Source organism: Phacochoerus africanus, chromosome 1 (assembly GCF_016906955.1).
Source record: "Phacochoerus africanus isolate WHEZ1 chromosome 1, ROS_Pafr_v1, whole genome shotgun sequence".
NCBI classification, from domain to species: domain Eukaryota; kingdom Metazoa; phylum Chordata; class Mammalia; order Artiodactyla; family Suidae; genus Phacochoerus; species Phacochoerus africanus.
This window is the reverse complement of record NC_062544.1, coordinates 181000151-181015928: the sequence shown is the minus strand read 5'-3', so window position 1 is coordinate 181015928 and position 15778 is coordinate 181000151. Positions and strand designations below refer to the sequence as shown.

General features: G+C 37.2%; 1 protein-coding gene and 1 long non-coding RNA gene across 2 annotated transcripts in view; one reads left to right on the top strand and one right to left on the bottom strand.

Moving 5' to 3' along the window:
* Window positions 1-15778, bottom strand: part of PPM1L (protein phosphatase, Mg2+/Mn2+ dependent 1L) — a 311755-nt gene that overhangs the window by 94852 nt on the left and 201125 nt on the right. Inside the window, exon 2 of the mRNA XM_047785727.1 lies at window positions 3596-3770. Coding sequence (XP_047641683.1) covers window positions 3596-3770 — 175 coding nt within the window. The remainder of the gene's footprint in view (window positions 1-3595; window positions 3771-15778) is intronic.
* Window positions 6698-13929, top strand: LOC125130361 (uncharacterized). The gene is made up of 3 exons (XR_007135717.1): window positions 6698-6729; window positions 12831-12923; window positions 13605-13929. It is a non-coding gene; the product is annotated as an uncharacterized LOC125130361 (long non-coding RNA).

Here is a 15778-nt window from a genome sequence, read left to right as displayed (position 1 = left end):
GCAAAAAAACAAAACCAAAGCTATACCTGTCCACCATAAGAATTGTTTAGGGAATAGTACTTTCAAAGAATAGAATATTAGGCAGCCACTAAAATTATCTTTACATGAAGAGGTTTTAGTAAAATGAGGACGTGCTTAGGGAATAATGTTAAGTGAGAAAGGCAGGCCATAAAACTGTGAGATATCAAAACTGCTCAAAATCTCAAATTTCAAAAATGCTGAGAGTGATGGAAATATACTAAAATGTTTACAATGGTAGGATTATAGATAATTATTAGTCTCCTATTAATACCATTCTACTTATTTCTATTTCTCCAATAAAAGTGGAACACTCAAATTTTAAGAAAGAAAACATCACATATGGAAAATATAACCTGTCAGAACTATATAAAATAATAATATATAGATCCTAGGTGAGAACCTGTAGCCTCTGTGACATGGTATGATTTCTTATAGCTTTTGCTTTCCTTCCATTTTTGCTGGATTTCAAATATGATAGGTTGCTCGACAGGTGAATTGTGAATGAGTAAAGCATTAAGATACGTATATACCTAAGGGGGAAAGAGGATACTGAGAGGGAAAGACAGAGAAAGAAAAGGAATGGAGAAAAGGTTCTGAGACAATGCTTTTAGACAAGCATCTAAGGATTTTTTTTTTTTTTTTCATTAATTGGTTTTAGAAGTTTAGAAGCCACAGATGGTGGTAACTGTCATTAAGTCACTCAGGCTGATTTATCAGTAGATGAGCATTAATAACAAATTAACCTCTCTAAAGACCAGGGTATTTTCTAATTAACCATTAACTACGCCCTAAAACTGGGGGAGCTGAATTAAGAATGCCAGGAAGTTAAAACTGGGATAGCAATGGAAAGAAGTTAAGCAGTTTAAAGCAAATGAGTGTCTTATGTAGGATGTTTATATCTGAAGGTGTTACATACTATTAGCAATTTTCTATCCCGATTCTTTTGTATTATGATGAAATATTTTTCTGTTAAATAGCAATAACTTTCCATACTTTCTTTTTTGGAATAAAATCATTCATATATTCATATACGGGTAGTGGAGGGGGAGGCAGTGACCTTATTTTACAACACTCAGTGACATTCATTTATTCATACATACACACAAATGTGTCACCTCACACAGGAATGACCAAGGGCAAGCTAAGGCTGGAGTGGGTGATTTAACAAATAGGTATTACCTGACTTACCAAAGCTTCTGAAGATCATTCTTAAAAAATTGCCTCTGTTTGCCAAACACTACATGTCAAACAAAACAAAACAAAACTCTAATACTACTTTAAACTCTTTAAACTGGTTTGAGCTACATACAAGATAAATCTGTTCTTATTCAGCATTCATGGCAGTTGCAATATGATTTCTAAGGACCTCTCCAAACACGATATTATTATCATAATAACCCTGTGAGGTGTTATTAGCCCAACTTTATACATGAAGAAACAAAAATTCTAAGTGTTAATCATACCAGTATTAAGCTAGAGGAAAGGTCTGGAATTTAGATCCTCTAACTTTCAATTCTGTAGTTAGTTCCACAGTTTCATGCTACAGAGTTTACTGAGAGATTAATTCCATGCCAAAGTATTTGCTCCTAAGGACTATGTACAAGTGTACCTCTGCAGATTAATCATTGCTCAACAACAGTGCTTGGAAGTGAAAAATTATTACTGAAGAAGAGAAAGCTGAGTGGTGGGAGGTTGCAGTTGATGTTGATTCCCACCCTGGTATCCCCTTAAGCGCTTTAATCACACGAAGTGCATCTCTTTTAGCACAAATCTATGTTCATCCTTCATCCTTCAGGGTTCAGGCAAATGATCCCCACCCCCAAAGAATTCCACCGAAAACTTGAGCCATTCTCACTATTCCTTTACTCCACATCCCCTCAGCTTCACTTTAATAGCTTGTGGATATTACAGAAGATACTTATTCCCATATTCTCAGGAATTTTTCTTCAGAAGTCAAACATCTATGTTTTAGCTCCCAGCCAGACTTCATTAAGCGAGACCTCTGTTTTCTACATCTCGGATTCCTCCCCAACTTTTCTACACCCTTCACTCTTTCTTCCAACTGCCTTACTGTATTGCTATGCGCTCAACAAATGCCCACTGAGTGAATGAGAACCTGCATTAATATGGTGAAAGCTCAGCCTGATTAGTAAGTAGGAGGTCAAGTTCCACTCTACATCTAAGTGACTGTGTTATTTCAGGCAAGTCTGTGGGTCTCAGTTTTCTCATTATAAAATGGATCTGGGGACAGGAAGTGGGTGGACTGTTTGAGTTCTGTGATCTCTGAGATGCTATGAATATTTACATATTATTTGGATCAGGCTGATCATAGCCTTACTTTACTCCACTGGGGAAGAGAGAGGAGATGAATGAGAATTCCAAACAGAAGAATGTTAAAAACAAGACCAAATAACTAAATACCCAACAGGCAGAAGAAAGCCAATATTTCTGGAGAATCAATTAAGCAAAGGAGAATTAGAGAGAGTAGAGATGTCCTGGTTAAGGCTAGAAATGTGGATCCATCCTGAGGATGTAAGGGGTGAGAAGACTGAATGAAAATGTGGGCAGCTTAATAACTAGAAAAATTGCCACAGAGGTTAGGCATGTGTAGCTTATTAAAAAAATTGCTCTTCTGTTTGCTATTCAAGTTTGAAATCAAATGTTAAATTAAGAATGTCAGCACTGAGACTTTAGATCATGAAGAAGAAAATAAGATACATAACAGCAATTTCCTTGTAGAAACGAAAATATAAGTCCCTGGTATTGAAATAAGGGTTAATACTACCAATGTCTGACCATTATAATCCTGTTTTCCCATACTTTTCCTCCACAGGGGGTGTGTGTGGGGGGGGGGGGGGGTGAAACCATTTAAATCAGGATATTTCCCCTAAGTTCAATTTTATTAAAGATTTTAATAATTCCAAGTGAATACTGCACTGGGTTCATTAAAATTAGGTTTTATCTGACAGACCATATAATAGGTAAATATGGTGTTATCTATGCCTTCTTTAATAAGTGCCCTTGGATAATAGGAACTTATGCAAGGCAGTGAACCAAAATGCCCAATGTGGTGTTAGGGACTTTATTTTCTTTTCCTTCAGCTTCATCCAAGAAGCTGAAGGAAAAGAGTATATATAAAGTTCAGTCTGAAACGTCAAGAAAAAAACGGTACCTCTTTAGAAAAGAAAATCTCTGAGATTAAAAAATAATACTTGAAGCAAAAAACAGTTCTTAGATTATTGGATGCAAGTTTTCAGCTGGTATCCAAAATTGAAGTGACACTTTAAGATTAAATTGATAGGAGCACATGGCTGATAAAAGGGCAGAAAAATTCCATTTAGAAAAGAGCAAAAATTTTAAAGAGATTTGATATTTAAGAGCCATTTTTAGATATTTCCTGACGAAATCTTTGATACTAAAACTGCAAAGAAACTTACTGTTAATCCATGTTATATAACTTTGAATCCAGTCTGCCCCTCATCTTCTACCAAAGAAAAGGGTCTTAATTTAACCAAAGGCTAAAAAGAAATTTCTTCAGGGAGAAAACGTGTGTGTGTATTAAAGACCAACATACCTGCTTCATCATAGGATACAGTCAATTTTTCTAGCATTTCTCGGTCAATTGATAGAATCTGCTGTTCAAGGATGGTCTGATAAGACAATACACTGTTTTCTTTGTCTTTCTCGTAGTCTTGGAGATGCTGTTTAAGAGCCTCCGGAAGTCGAGATTTTACATATTCAGCTGCTGTCTGCAGATAAAACAAGTAGAGAGCTCCATTAGTATTTCTCATCTTGGGCTTTTCACTTCCCCTCAAGTGCTGTGGTGAGAACTCAAAGTACTATGGGACCAAACCTTTACACAAGCATATCCTTGTCATTGTCATTTTTAGACCTTGCTGTACCAAGTAAGGCGGATCTTCAAATACGCAGAGTCACAGACCTCTAAGAGTTTTCTAACAGGTTTAGAGGTATAAAAGGTGATGGATTGGCATTCATGGAGTTAGAACTCAGAGTTTCAACTAGTCTGCTGAGCCCAGAAGGCCCCATGATAGTAATTTTACTGGATATAAATCTGACTCCCCCTTGTCTAGAACACAGAGGCTAGTAACTCATTTCAGCAGTAAATCCTATGCTAGGGCACCCATGTCTCTGCTTTGATGTTCTCTGCTCATTAATGCTCATGTAGGAACTCTTGTGAAGTGAATAGAGAAGAAAGCCCTCGCCTAGGGCTGATAATGCAATAATAGGATAAACAGAAAATGAAGCGATCTAAGACAATGATGTTCTTTAACCTGTTCACCACTTAAATGTCTTGGCCTTTATATATACCATTCTTAACTTTTTTTTTTTTTTTCTGCTTCTATGCTATCTGCACACAATATACTCTCAACTAGTAACAATTGAAATTACATGCAATGACTTTCAACAAGGTAAGCATAATTTCCCTTGGAGGAAGAAAGGCATCTGTACTTTGAAAAAGACCTTCCCAGAGTCTGACACATTGTTCTAGTGGACTGGGGCCATAGCATGCTCTTCTCCCTTCCAGCTGAGAATCACAGTTAAGGTTACACAGAACATCAAGGGAGAAATTAAGTGACAGAATGGCAGGGGAATTGAACTCAGGGGAATTGAACTCAGGGGAATTGAACATTTTAAGACATAACTCTTGAGAATGCCAAGAATTTTGGCATCTTCTTACAGTGCAGTCCTGCATCATATGTGTGGGGTCTAAAGTTGATCAATGAAGGCATACATGCATGGTTTAAAATTATAGACATGATCACTAGAAAACTGAAATAAGAGAAATTGTTAGAGAGCACTGTCTCTGAGATATGGGCCTAAAATAAGGCGATGATATTTCCACATAATTTAAAATTCCTGTAATTAAAAATTATCTTAGGAGTTCCCGTCATGGCGCAGTGGTTAACGAATCCGACTAGGAACCATGAGGTTGCGGGTTCGGTCCCTGCCCTTGCTCAGTAGGTTAAGGATCTGGCATTGCCGGGAGCTGTGGTGTAGATTGCAGACGCAGCTCGGGTCCTGCGTTGCCGTGGCTCTGGTGTAGGCCGGCGGCTACAGCTCCAATTCGACCCCTAGCCTGGGAACCTCCATATGCCACAGGAGTGGTCCAAGAAATAGCAAAAAGACAACAACAACAACAACAAAATTATCTTAAAAATATTATTTTTTGTAACCTTCATAGTTTCTCTTCTAAATGTTAGCATAATTTAGGATGAAAAAAAAACTTGCCAGAACAATGACAACTGACTTCTGAGGAAAAATCTGCTGGGAAGTGGTGGGGATTTCAGTCTTTAGAGTAGCCGACTGTAGCACACAACACTTTATTTCTAGATTTATATTTAGATCCCCTAAATTGGTGTAGATGAAATTACAACTTTAAATCATCAAACACTGCTCATTTTCTCTGCCAGCCAGCTAGTGCAGAACAAATAAAATTATTCCATAAAATGTAAATGGACTCAGCACATTAGCACAATATTTTTAACTCTAGAGTTAAATTCTTTCTTTCTGACAATGGAAAATGAAGAAACACACTGCAGAATAACTATTTTAAAGCTCATACTACCTTGCTATTCAGTGTAACATCTGTCTTTTCATTTTTTCTATGGAAATATCTGAGGTACAGGAAGTAATCTTATAATGCACATTTTACAAATATTGCTGTATGCTGTATTACTGAAAGAATACCACACATTTCCTTACAGTTGTGTCCACTGGTTTACTCTTCTAATTAAAATCATGATGTAGGTATTTGAAGAGGGCCTACATTTTTTTTTTTACTATATTGGAGTTAAATCATGGCATTTTTCAAAACAGTATAAATTCATATATACTCAGCTCTCCACACCTGTGGGTTCCACATCTATGGATTTAGCCAGCTATAGACTGAAAATATTCAGAAAGAAACCGTGCTCCATCAGGCCAATGGGTGCCCTTGGCCAGAACCAGAGCCCCCCAAAGTGACCCCAGTCTTGCCAGTCCCGTCAGGAACCCTTGGCAGGCACTGGCATCCCCCTAGAGTGACTCCTGCCCCAGGGGCCAGCCCTGCACATCAAAACGCCTGCAACAGTAACACCTGGGCCTTATAACCCAGCTTACCCTGCACACTAGGGTGCCTGCCGCAAGTGTAGCCCATCCACAAGACAAGGATCATTTTCTTTTTTCTTTTTTTTTTTTGTCTTTTGTCTTTTTTGTTGTTGTTGCTATTTCTTGGGCCGCTCCCGCGGCATATGGAGGTTCCTAGGCTAGGGGTTGAATTGGAGCTGTAGCCACAGGCCTACGCCAGAGCTACAGCAACGCAGGAGCCGAGCCCCGTCTGCAACCTACACCACAGCTCACGGCAACGCCAGATCCTTAACCCACTGAGCAAGGGCAGGGACTGAACCCGCAACCTCATGGTTCCTAGTCGGATTCGTTAACCACTGCGCCACGACGGGAACTCCCAGGATCATTTTCTTACACCACATATAAAGATAAACTTGAAATGGGTTAAAGACTTAAATGTAATACCTGACACTATAAAACTCATAGAAGAAAACATAATCAGTATGCTCTTTGACATTGATCTTAGCAATAATTTTTTGGTTCTGTCTCCTCAGGCAAAGGAAATGAAAGCAAAAATAAACGGAACTACATCAAACTAAAAAGCATTTGCACAACAAAGGAAACTGTCAACAAAACAAAAAGGTAACTTACTGAATGTGAGCAGATATTTGCAAATGGTATATCTTATAAGGGGTTATTTTCCAAATGATATAAATAAGCCATACAATTAAATTTTTAAAAGTCTACTTAAAATACTGAGCAGAGAATCTGAATAGACATTTCTCCAAAATACAGATGGCCAAAAGGAATATAAAAGATGCTCAAAATCACTAATCATCAGGGAAAGAAAGACAAATCAAAACCACAATGAGATATTACCTCATGCCAGCCAGAATGGCTGTCATCAAAAAGACAACAAATTACATGTGCTGGTGAGAATGTGGAGAAAAAGGAATTCCTGTGCACTGCGGGTGGAAGGTAAATTGATACAGCCACCATGGAAAACAGTATGAAGGTTCCCCAAAAAATTAAAAATAGAATCACCAAATGATCTAGCAATTCTACTTCTATTTACCCGAGGGAACACCCACACTAATTCAAAGAGATATATGCACCCCTCTGTTCACTGCAGCATTATTTACTATAGCCAAGACACAGAAGCAACCTTAACATCCATTGAATGGATAAAAGAAGTGGTGTATATATACATACAAAGGAATAAAACTCAGCCATAAAAAAGAAGGAATTCTTGCCATTCACAACAAAATGGATGGACTTGAGGGTATGATGCTAAGTGAAATAAATTAGGCAGAGAAAGACAAACACTATATGATTTCAATTACATATGAAATCTAAAAAACAAACAAACCAAAGAAAACAGAAACAGATTTATGGATATACAGAGAACAAACTGGTGGTTGTTAGAAGGAAGGCAGTGGGAGGTTGGGTAAAATAGCCAAAGGGGATTAAGAGGTACAAACTTTGGTTAAAAAATAAATAAATCATGGGGGTGTAACATACAGCATAAGGAATATATAGGCATACCTTGTTTTATTGTGCTTTGATTTATTGCAGTTTTTAACAAATTGCAGGTTTGTGGCAACCCTACCTTGTAAGATGATGGTTAGCATTTTTAGCAATAAAATATTTTAAAATTATGGTATGTACATTTTTAGACATAGTGCTATTGCACAGTTAATAAGACTATGATGTAATCATAATTTTCATATGAATTTGGCGACCAAAAAATTTATATGGCTCACTTTATTGTAATATTTGCTTCACGGCAGTGGTCTGGAACCATACCCACAGTATCTCTGAGGTGTGACTGTAGCCAATAATATTGTAATAATTTTGTATGGTGACAGATGGTTAATGGACTTATTGTGGTGATCATTTTGTAATGTATTTGCTTGTCAAATCACCATGTTGTACACCTAAAACATAATATTATATGTCAACTACACTTCAATTAAAAAATTTTTGGAATAAATTCCATAAATTTCCAAAAAACAAAAATTGAATCTGCCATGTGCCACTATTTATATAGCATTTACATTGTATTAGGTATTATAAGTAATCTAGAGATGATTTAAAGTATATGCATAGATTACATGCAAATATTATGCCATCTCTTATGCAATTTGAGCATCTCTGATTTTGGTATCTGAGAGGGTTCTGGAACAATCCCCTGTGGATACAAGGCACTACTGTACAGAGTTCCTTCCACTGGCAAAGATTTTTAAGAGGAACTGAGAGAAACAACTCTAGAAAAATACTAGATTCTATCAAGATATTTCAAGAAATCATCTTTATACTGAGGTGATACTCTAAGTGTATTCAAATGTCAGTTAAAACCTCATATTCAAGCATAAATCTATGCTAAAAAAGAGCCTGTCATACAAATACTGTACAATCTCACTTATATGCATAAACTAAAAACAAACAAAACCAAAAAGCAAAAACCAAACTCATAGATACAAAGAACAGATGAGTGGTTGTCAGAGGTGGGGATGGGGGATGGGCAGAATGGGTGAAAGTGGGCTTCGGATATAAACTTCCACTTGTAAAATAAATAAGTCCTAGGGATATAATGTATAGCATGGTGACAACAGTTAATAATACTGTACTGCATACTTGAAAGTTGCTAAGAGAATAGAGTTTAAATGTTCTTATCACAAGAGAAAAAATATATAACTATGTGTGGTTAATTAGATCTTGTGATCATTTTTGCAATGTATACAAATATCGAATCACTATGTTGTACACCTGAAATTAATGTCAATTATATCTCAATAAAAAGGTTGTCATATTATTAAGATTGTAACTGTTGCACAAGTAAAAGATAATAGAAAGAGCAATTTAAATTTTAAAATTTCAACTGGAGGAGTTCCCATTGTAGCTTAGTGGGTTAAGGACCCAGCGTTGTCTCTGTGATGATGCAGATTCAATCCCTGCCCTCACCCAAAGGATTTAGGATCTGGTGTTGCTGTGGCTGTGGCATAGACCCCAGCTGCAGCTCTGATTTGACCCCTAGCCCAGGAACATCCATATGTTGCAGGTGTGGCCATTAAACAAACAAACAAAAAGATCAAATTTCATTGGGATCCTAAAGATGAAGTAAAAATCAAAACTAAAATACAGGATTACTTTTCTCTCCTTTTTTTAATGGCCACACTTGTGGCACAGGAAAGTTTCCAGATTAGGGGTCAAATTGGAGTTGTAGCTGCTGGCCTACGCCACAACAATGCCAGATCCAAGCTGCATATGTGACCCATGCTGCAGCTCCTGGCAATGCCAGACTCCTAACCCACTGATCGAGGCCAGGGATCGAACCTGCATCCTCACGGATATTAGTAGGGTTCTTAACCTGCTAAGTCACAATGGGAATGCCTCTATTCTTTAATCAATGATAAGTGCTAGTGGAAGTTTAAGTCCTAAATAGCATATTCTTATAACTGACCTATCCCAGAAACAGAACTTGGTTAACATTACCAGTATCTTGCATTTGTGCAGTACTCTATACTTTTGTGAGCAATTTATGCTGTTATTTTCTATCTCCACAATAATTTAGAGTTAAACTAGGCAAATGATTGGTTTTGGCCAATCCTTCACAACCTTCAAAGTTGGCTCAAGTGCTATAAACTGTTAGTGAGTCCACCTAATAGCAGCCAACAGTCTTCCAAGTGTTTATAGAGGTATAGGTATTTTAGTTCCCCTTTAGTTTGACTGGCATAAGGATTGTATCTTAAGACATCTTAGTGTTCCTCCAGCATCCAGTTCAGTGCTTTGCACCACAGCTTAATTCTGTATCCAAGAATCAATGACTGTGAGAATCAGTTTCCTTTTGAGAAAACTTTTTGACAGTTCATAATTCTTTGCCCGCAATCAGAACTTCCTTTCATGATTCTAGATAGAGCATAAAGAGTCTGGTTTTCTCCTAGCAAATGGAACTACATTTGGTCTTTAAATATCATTGATGTCATTATTTTAAGAAGTAAACAGCTGAAACCCAAATCATCATTTACATGCCAACATGGTAAAGGATGTACTTCATATACAAAGCTGTATAGGAAGGTTTATTTAATGATTTCCTCTCCATAATTGCTTGAATGGGCTCGATTCTGCTAGGGACTCTGTAAGCAGTCATGTAGAGTGGCTCAGAATTGTGTCTGCAAGGGAAGGGTTGCCTTAGTAGAGGGGTGTTAACTCCACCTCGACATTCATGTTTTGCTTGTCTGAACTGTTGAGTAGTTTCCCAAAGTACCCCAGGTGGAGGCAGAGAAGCTTCAGAGCAGAAAGAGGAAGATACAGGTTCGTGGGTTCCTTGGTTACACCTGAGATAGTAAACAGCTGGAATAAAAAGATGAGCTAAAAGCTTATGAGGTAGAGCACAAAAGGTGCCAAAGCACCTTCTTCAAGAATTTTCAAACATTCATATTATTCATGCCAACTTCAGTCTAGAAGACAGTAACCAGCTAGAGTAAACCCTGTAAAAGGACTCAATGGATGAAAAAGATAAAAGCAGCAGAATGATTAATCTAAACTCTGGGGACCTAGGTAGGTAGAATGCAGATATTAGTCATTATACTAAAACACTATTTACTATGACAGGTATATATATGTTCTTTAAGAAATAGCCAATGTACATGAAAGAATTTGGCCAGGGGCAGGGGTGTACACAAAAAGTGTGTTTTAGAATCTGCTAAATTCTTCACGGTTCATCTTGAAAAGAAAACCGATCAGCCAGCCAATTCTAATTTACTGAGTGTCTGCTCAGTAAAGCACATTAGACTGGACACTGTGGGGAGAATAAACGTCTGTCATAAACCTGCAGTCTTAACATGCAAACAACACACACAGGTGAAACATTGGAAAAACACATTTTTCAAACCTTACAAAAATAGGCATGCATCCTGAGATGAATGAACAATTATTTAATATATGAGCTATGGCAAGTGCTGAGCGGCCGCTAGGTATAGAAATTAAAGACAGGGCCCAAGAGGAAGAATCAGGAGATCATTCCTGTGGAGTTTAAGGATCAACTTTGAGGTAAGAAGCACTTGCTGGAGGAAAGGAAAGCAATCTAGGCATGGTGAAATGTGAGTTCATGGGAAAATAATAAAAGAAGCTAATGAAGCTAGGAGTATGAGAGAGCTGGCAGATGGGGAAATCTTGACCCCATGTTAAGTCAGGGTCCTTTGATTTCTGCCAGTTAGTAACAGGAAACAACCGAAAAACTGAAAAGAGGGGAACAAATGATCAAATCTTGATTGAGGAAAGATGTGCTTGCAGCTGAGTTCAAAACACATGGAAATAGAGATTAAAGCAAGGAGACAAATAAAAAGTCTGAAGGAATGGAAAACCAGCTTTCTTCACTGGGATAGGAATATAAATTGGAAATCTTTCTGGATGACAAATGAAAAAATGTAACAATAACTTTAGACTAGTTTACACAGTTAACCTAGTAACGGCCTTTCTAGGAATTTAAGAAAAAGTTGGCGTTTCTGTTGTGCTTCAGCAGAAACAAACCTGACTAGTATCCACGAGAATGCCAGTTTGATCCCTGGCCTTGCTCAGTGGGTTAGGGATCCGACATTGCCTTGAGCTGTGGTGCAGGTCACAGACACACACAGCTCAGATTCTGCGTTGCTTATGGCTGTGGCTTGGGCCAGCAGCTGCAGCTCCAATTCGACCCCTAGCCTGGGAACTTCCATATGCCATACCTGTAGCCCTTAAAAAAAGTTAAAGATGAGCACAAAAACTTGTGAGCAAACATGTTTATCAAAGTATTGCTCATAATATCCTTGTTGAAGAAGTGCCGAGGTTATCTTGAACATTATTTCCAAAGGGAAATTTACAAGTGAATACACTTAATCTGTTCCAGCAATTACTTTTAATGTATTTTAGAATGTATCTGTTTCTAGTTCCTGTGGGTTTCTGTGACAATCACCCAGATGTGTGCTCTTCCTATTTTACTTGAAGGCAGGGCCATCTTTTAAATTACAAGATGTAAAGGTACTCAAGTGGTGGTACTTTGGCACACACAGTCTCTACAGAGTTCACATATAACACACTTACGGTTTTAATCAGTGCACACCTTCAAGAACACAGCAGAAACAACAAGAAGGTCTTGAGGAGGCAGGGAAGCAAAAATGAGGAGGATAATTGATAAGAGTTTCAAAAAGAGATAGTGGTGGAAAAGGCTCAGCAAGGAAATGTAAAGCCTCAAATAAAAAGTAATGTAACATTATCAGCACTAGCATCTTTGGTTACTGCATGAATTTACTTAAAATTATTGAAAAAGTAAGAATTAACATAACTGTATACATCAAAGATAGAATCAAAGTTGTCCTGTGCCTGAAAAAAAGAAAAGGCAAATTGTTTAAATTGCAAATAGGGAGGTGACTTATTTTTTAAAATCCTGCTAGGTTTATTGTTATCAAGCACAAATTTTTCTCTGTTCTGTGTTTACATTAAAGAGATCATTTTGAAGCTTCTTCCCTAGTTCATATTTCTTTCTCAAACTTAGATAAGCATTTGGAACTATTCATTTTCAGACTTTGCCCTCAGCCATGATCAATAGCAGATAGCACTTCTCACCTCTAAAATTCTCTTCCTAAAAATCATAAAGTTTCTTTAGCCTGGTCAACCTGAAATTGTGGAGATTAAGAATTAAGTTTTGGGGAGGTTTTGTTTGTTTGTTGGCTATTTGATTTGATTTTTGTATTTGTTTTCTTTAGCTCTATTTGAAATCACCTCTGATGTCTTTGGCATTCTGACGGCTATAATTAACATCTGTTTTGTAAAACATATCTAACACAGATCTGTCTAAGGTTTGTCTTTTATATGCTCTAACTTATGTATAAATGTGTTCAAACAAGATTTAAAATACAAGTTTACATGAAAAAAAATTATTCGAAATATTATTTATATGAAAAAAATTACATAAAAAGTGTTATTCATGACAATGAAAGATGTCTAGAAATTGGTTGATTGTATTATTGTTGATTACATTATAGACATGCACTGGAATACAATGCAGCTATTAAAGATTATTTTATGAGATGATTCAATTTTACTCATTTTTTGTAGTGGGGAAGATTTTTTTATAAAGCTTTTAAAAACTAGTCATTTTTGCAACAGTTCATTTATTCATGAGACCTTTTGATTTGTGATTTATAAAATAATTTAAAATTTTAAAAAAATTACGAAAGAATACTAATTATGTGGGGAAATGTTCATAACGAAGAGCAGATTACAAAGCAATTTTTTTTACTACATGTATGGGGGCAAATGGCTGAAGTATATTAATATGTATCATTAGTTACCCTCAGACTGGTAAGAGTTTGAGTGATATTAACGCTTTTCTCTATGCAGTTTTCTGCATTTTCCAAATTCCTAAAATAAAGAAATAGAAAATGATGGACCACTTTCTATGTGCCAAGAACTGTGCTGAATGCTTCACATGTGTTCACTTGTTTCATCCTCACAGCAACCCTTATTGGTTTTTACAGGTGAAGAAACAAACTCAGCAAGGTCAAGTAATGCATCCTTGGTTATGCAGTCAGATGTGGATTGGAGCAGAAATCACAATCACCTTTAAACCAGGAAAAAAAAACAAAGATTTTTTTTTAAAAGAAAGCGATGCCTACTGTGGTCCTTCCTTTACAAGGTAAAGCAGCCCCAGGCTAAGATAAAGCTCTTGAGAAGAGAAGAAAAGAGCATATGAGCAAAACTTGGTGACAGATGGAAAAGCAAAACACATAAAACGGCTTCAATGTTGCAAAACTGGAAGCTAAAGATGATGGAGATGCTATTGAAAATAATGGGAAAACAGACTAAAGTGAAACATAACATATTAAATTTACTTTGAACATTTAACCATAAGCCTGAAAATCATCCACCTCTCTATTTTATGGAATATCTGCCACCCCTTAAAAAAGAAAAACCTCCAGGAGGAAAAAGTAGAACTCCAAAGAAAAATAAAAGACAGATAATTTTGGTTAAAAGTTCAATTAAGGCAAAAGCTATTTTCAGGAAAAGATATTAGGTGATATTGAATTAAATTCTAATAGAGTTTCCATTAAAGATCATGAGTAAATCAGACCCATGTTCAAATCAAATACTTCCAGTATTTTTCTCTAGGAATTTGCAAAGGGCAAGTTACTATTCATTTTAACTGTTAATAGATTTGAAATAAAAGTAGGCTTCTTATGTCCGTACCTATGAAAATATGCCTTACAATTTTTATTTAATACTGCATATTTCATAGATGTGGGAATTTTTACTGTATTTTATCATTAAATCTGTAATGAGTTCTGTTATAAATGTTGGTCCTGATGTAAAAACCCAATTTCAAAGCAATTTTGAAAAACCAACAGATGAGATTCTAAGATTACAAAACCTGGACAGTGCATCATAAGAAGAAATATCCACTTCATCTGCCTTGAGGATGATCTAGATAGAGTGTGCTTTGCCAAGATAAAAAGAAGCTTCAAATTTTTTTCTTTTTTGTCTTTTTAGGGCTGCACCCATGGCATATGGAGGTTCCCAGGCTAGGGGTCCAATCAGAGCTGTAGCCACTGGCCTATACCACAGCCACAGCAACGTGGGATCCGAGCCGCGTTAGTGACCTACACCACAGCTCATGGCAATGCCGGATCCTTAACCCACTGAGCGAGGCCAGGAATCGAACCCACATCCTCATGGATCCTAGTTGGATTCGTTTGCACTGTGCCACGATGGGAACGCCAAAGTTTCAAAATTTTTAGCATCTTTCAAATTCTCTGATTTTATAAATTACCCTTTCCCCTTCATTTTACTTAATGTGCATACACACACACAGTAATTTAGCAGAGAGAAATCCTCAAGCTCCATTGAAATGAATGGGACAAATCATGGATGGCAGCACCTTTCAGTTTATATTTACACAACATATATGCCTGCCTTGGAACATACAGTGCTACTACTTCTGATATGAATGTTGATTCTGGATGGACACAGGCTTCTAAAACTGGATCAAAAGGAAACAAAAGCAAAAGGGTTGATCCTTGGACAGAGGATAAGGGTGAAGTTAACACTGAGCTTACACATGATAAGGTATTATATCTGGCTCTGAAGGCATTTGATTGGTGACCCTGTGGGTGAGAAGCAGACTTTGACACAAGGAAGATACACAAGGGAGGTAAGGTGGCAAGTGAATTCTGCAAATGCTGAGTAGGGAAGAGGTGAATTTTAGGAAACAGTAACTCAAGGATGATGGCTAGGTATTCAGGAGATAAAGGAGATATCATTAAGGAGATGCCTCAAAACTCGTGCCACAGGAAGACAGCAGAGAGAGGGAGTGATATTTTTATTGCAGACAAGGTTGCCCTGCCCTTGAAGGGAAATGAACGTGCATGTGCTTATTTGGCAGCAGCCAGCGTGCATTAATTTACTTATGTCCACCTTGGAATCCATCTTTCTTGGGGTAACATATCATTAACTTCTGACAACTGCTCTTTGGCTGCAGGCGCTTTAAAACAAAGTCAGAGTGAGTGCCCTTGCCCACCAGGAAGAGGACAGAAGGCAAGGGAGTTGTTCTTCTCTCCTGCCTGCCAAGAGCATTATTTCTTGCCATTTTTAGTCCTTGTCACTTCTAACCTGGAGGGGTTATTTAAATAAGAAAAACATCTTTGAGAGAACCATC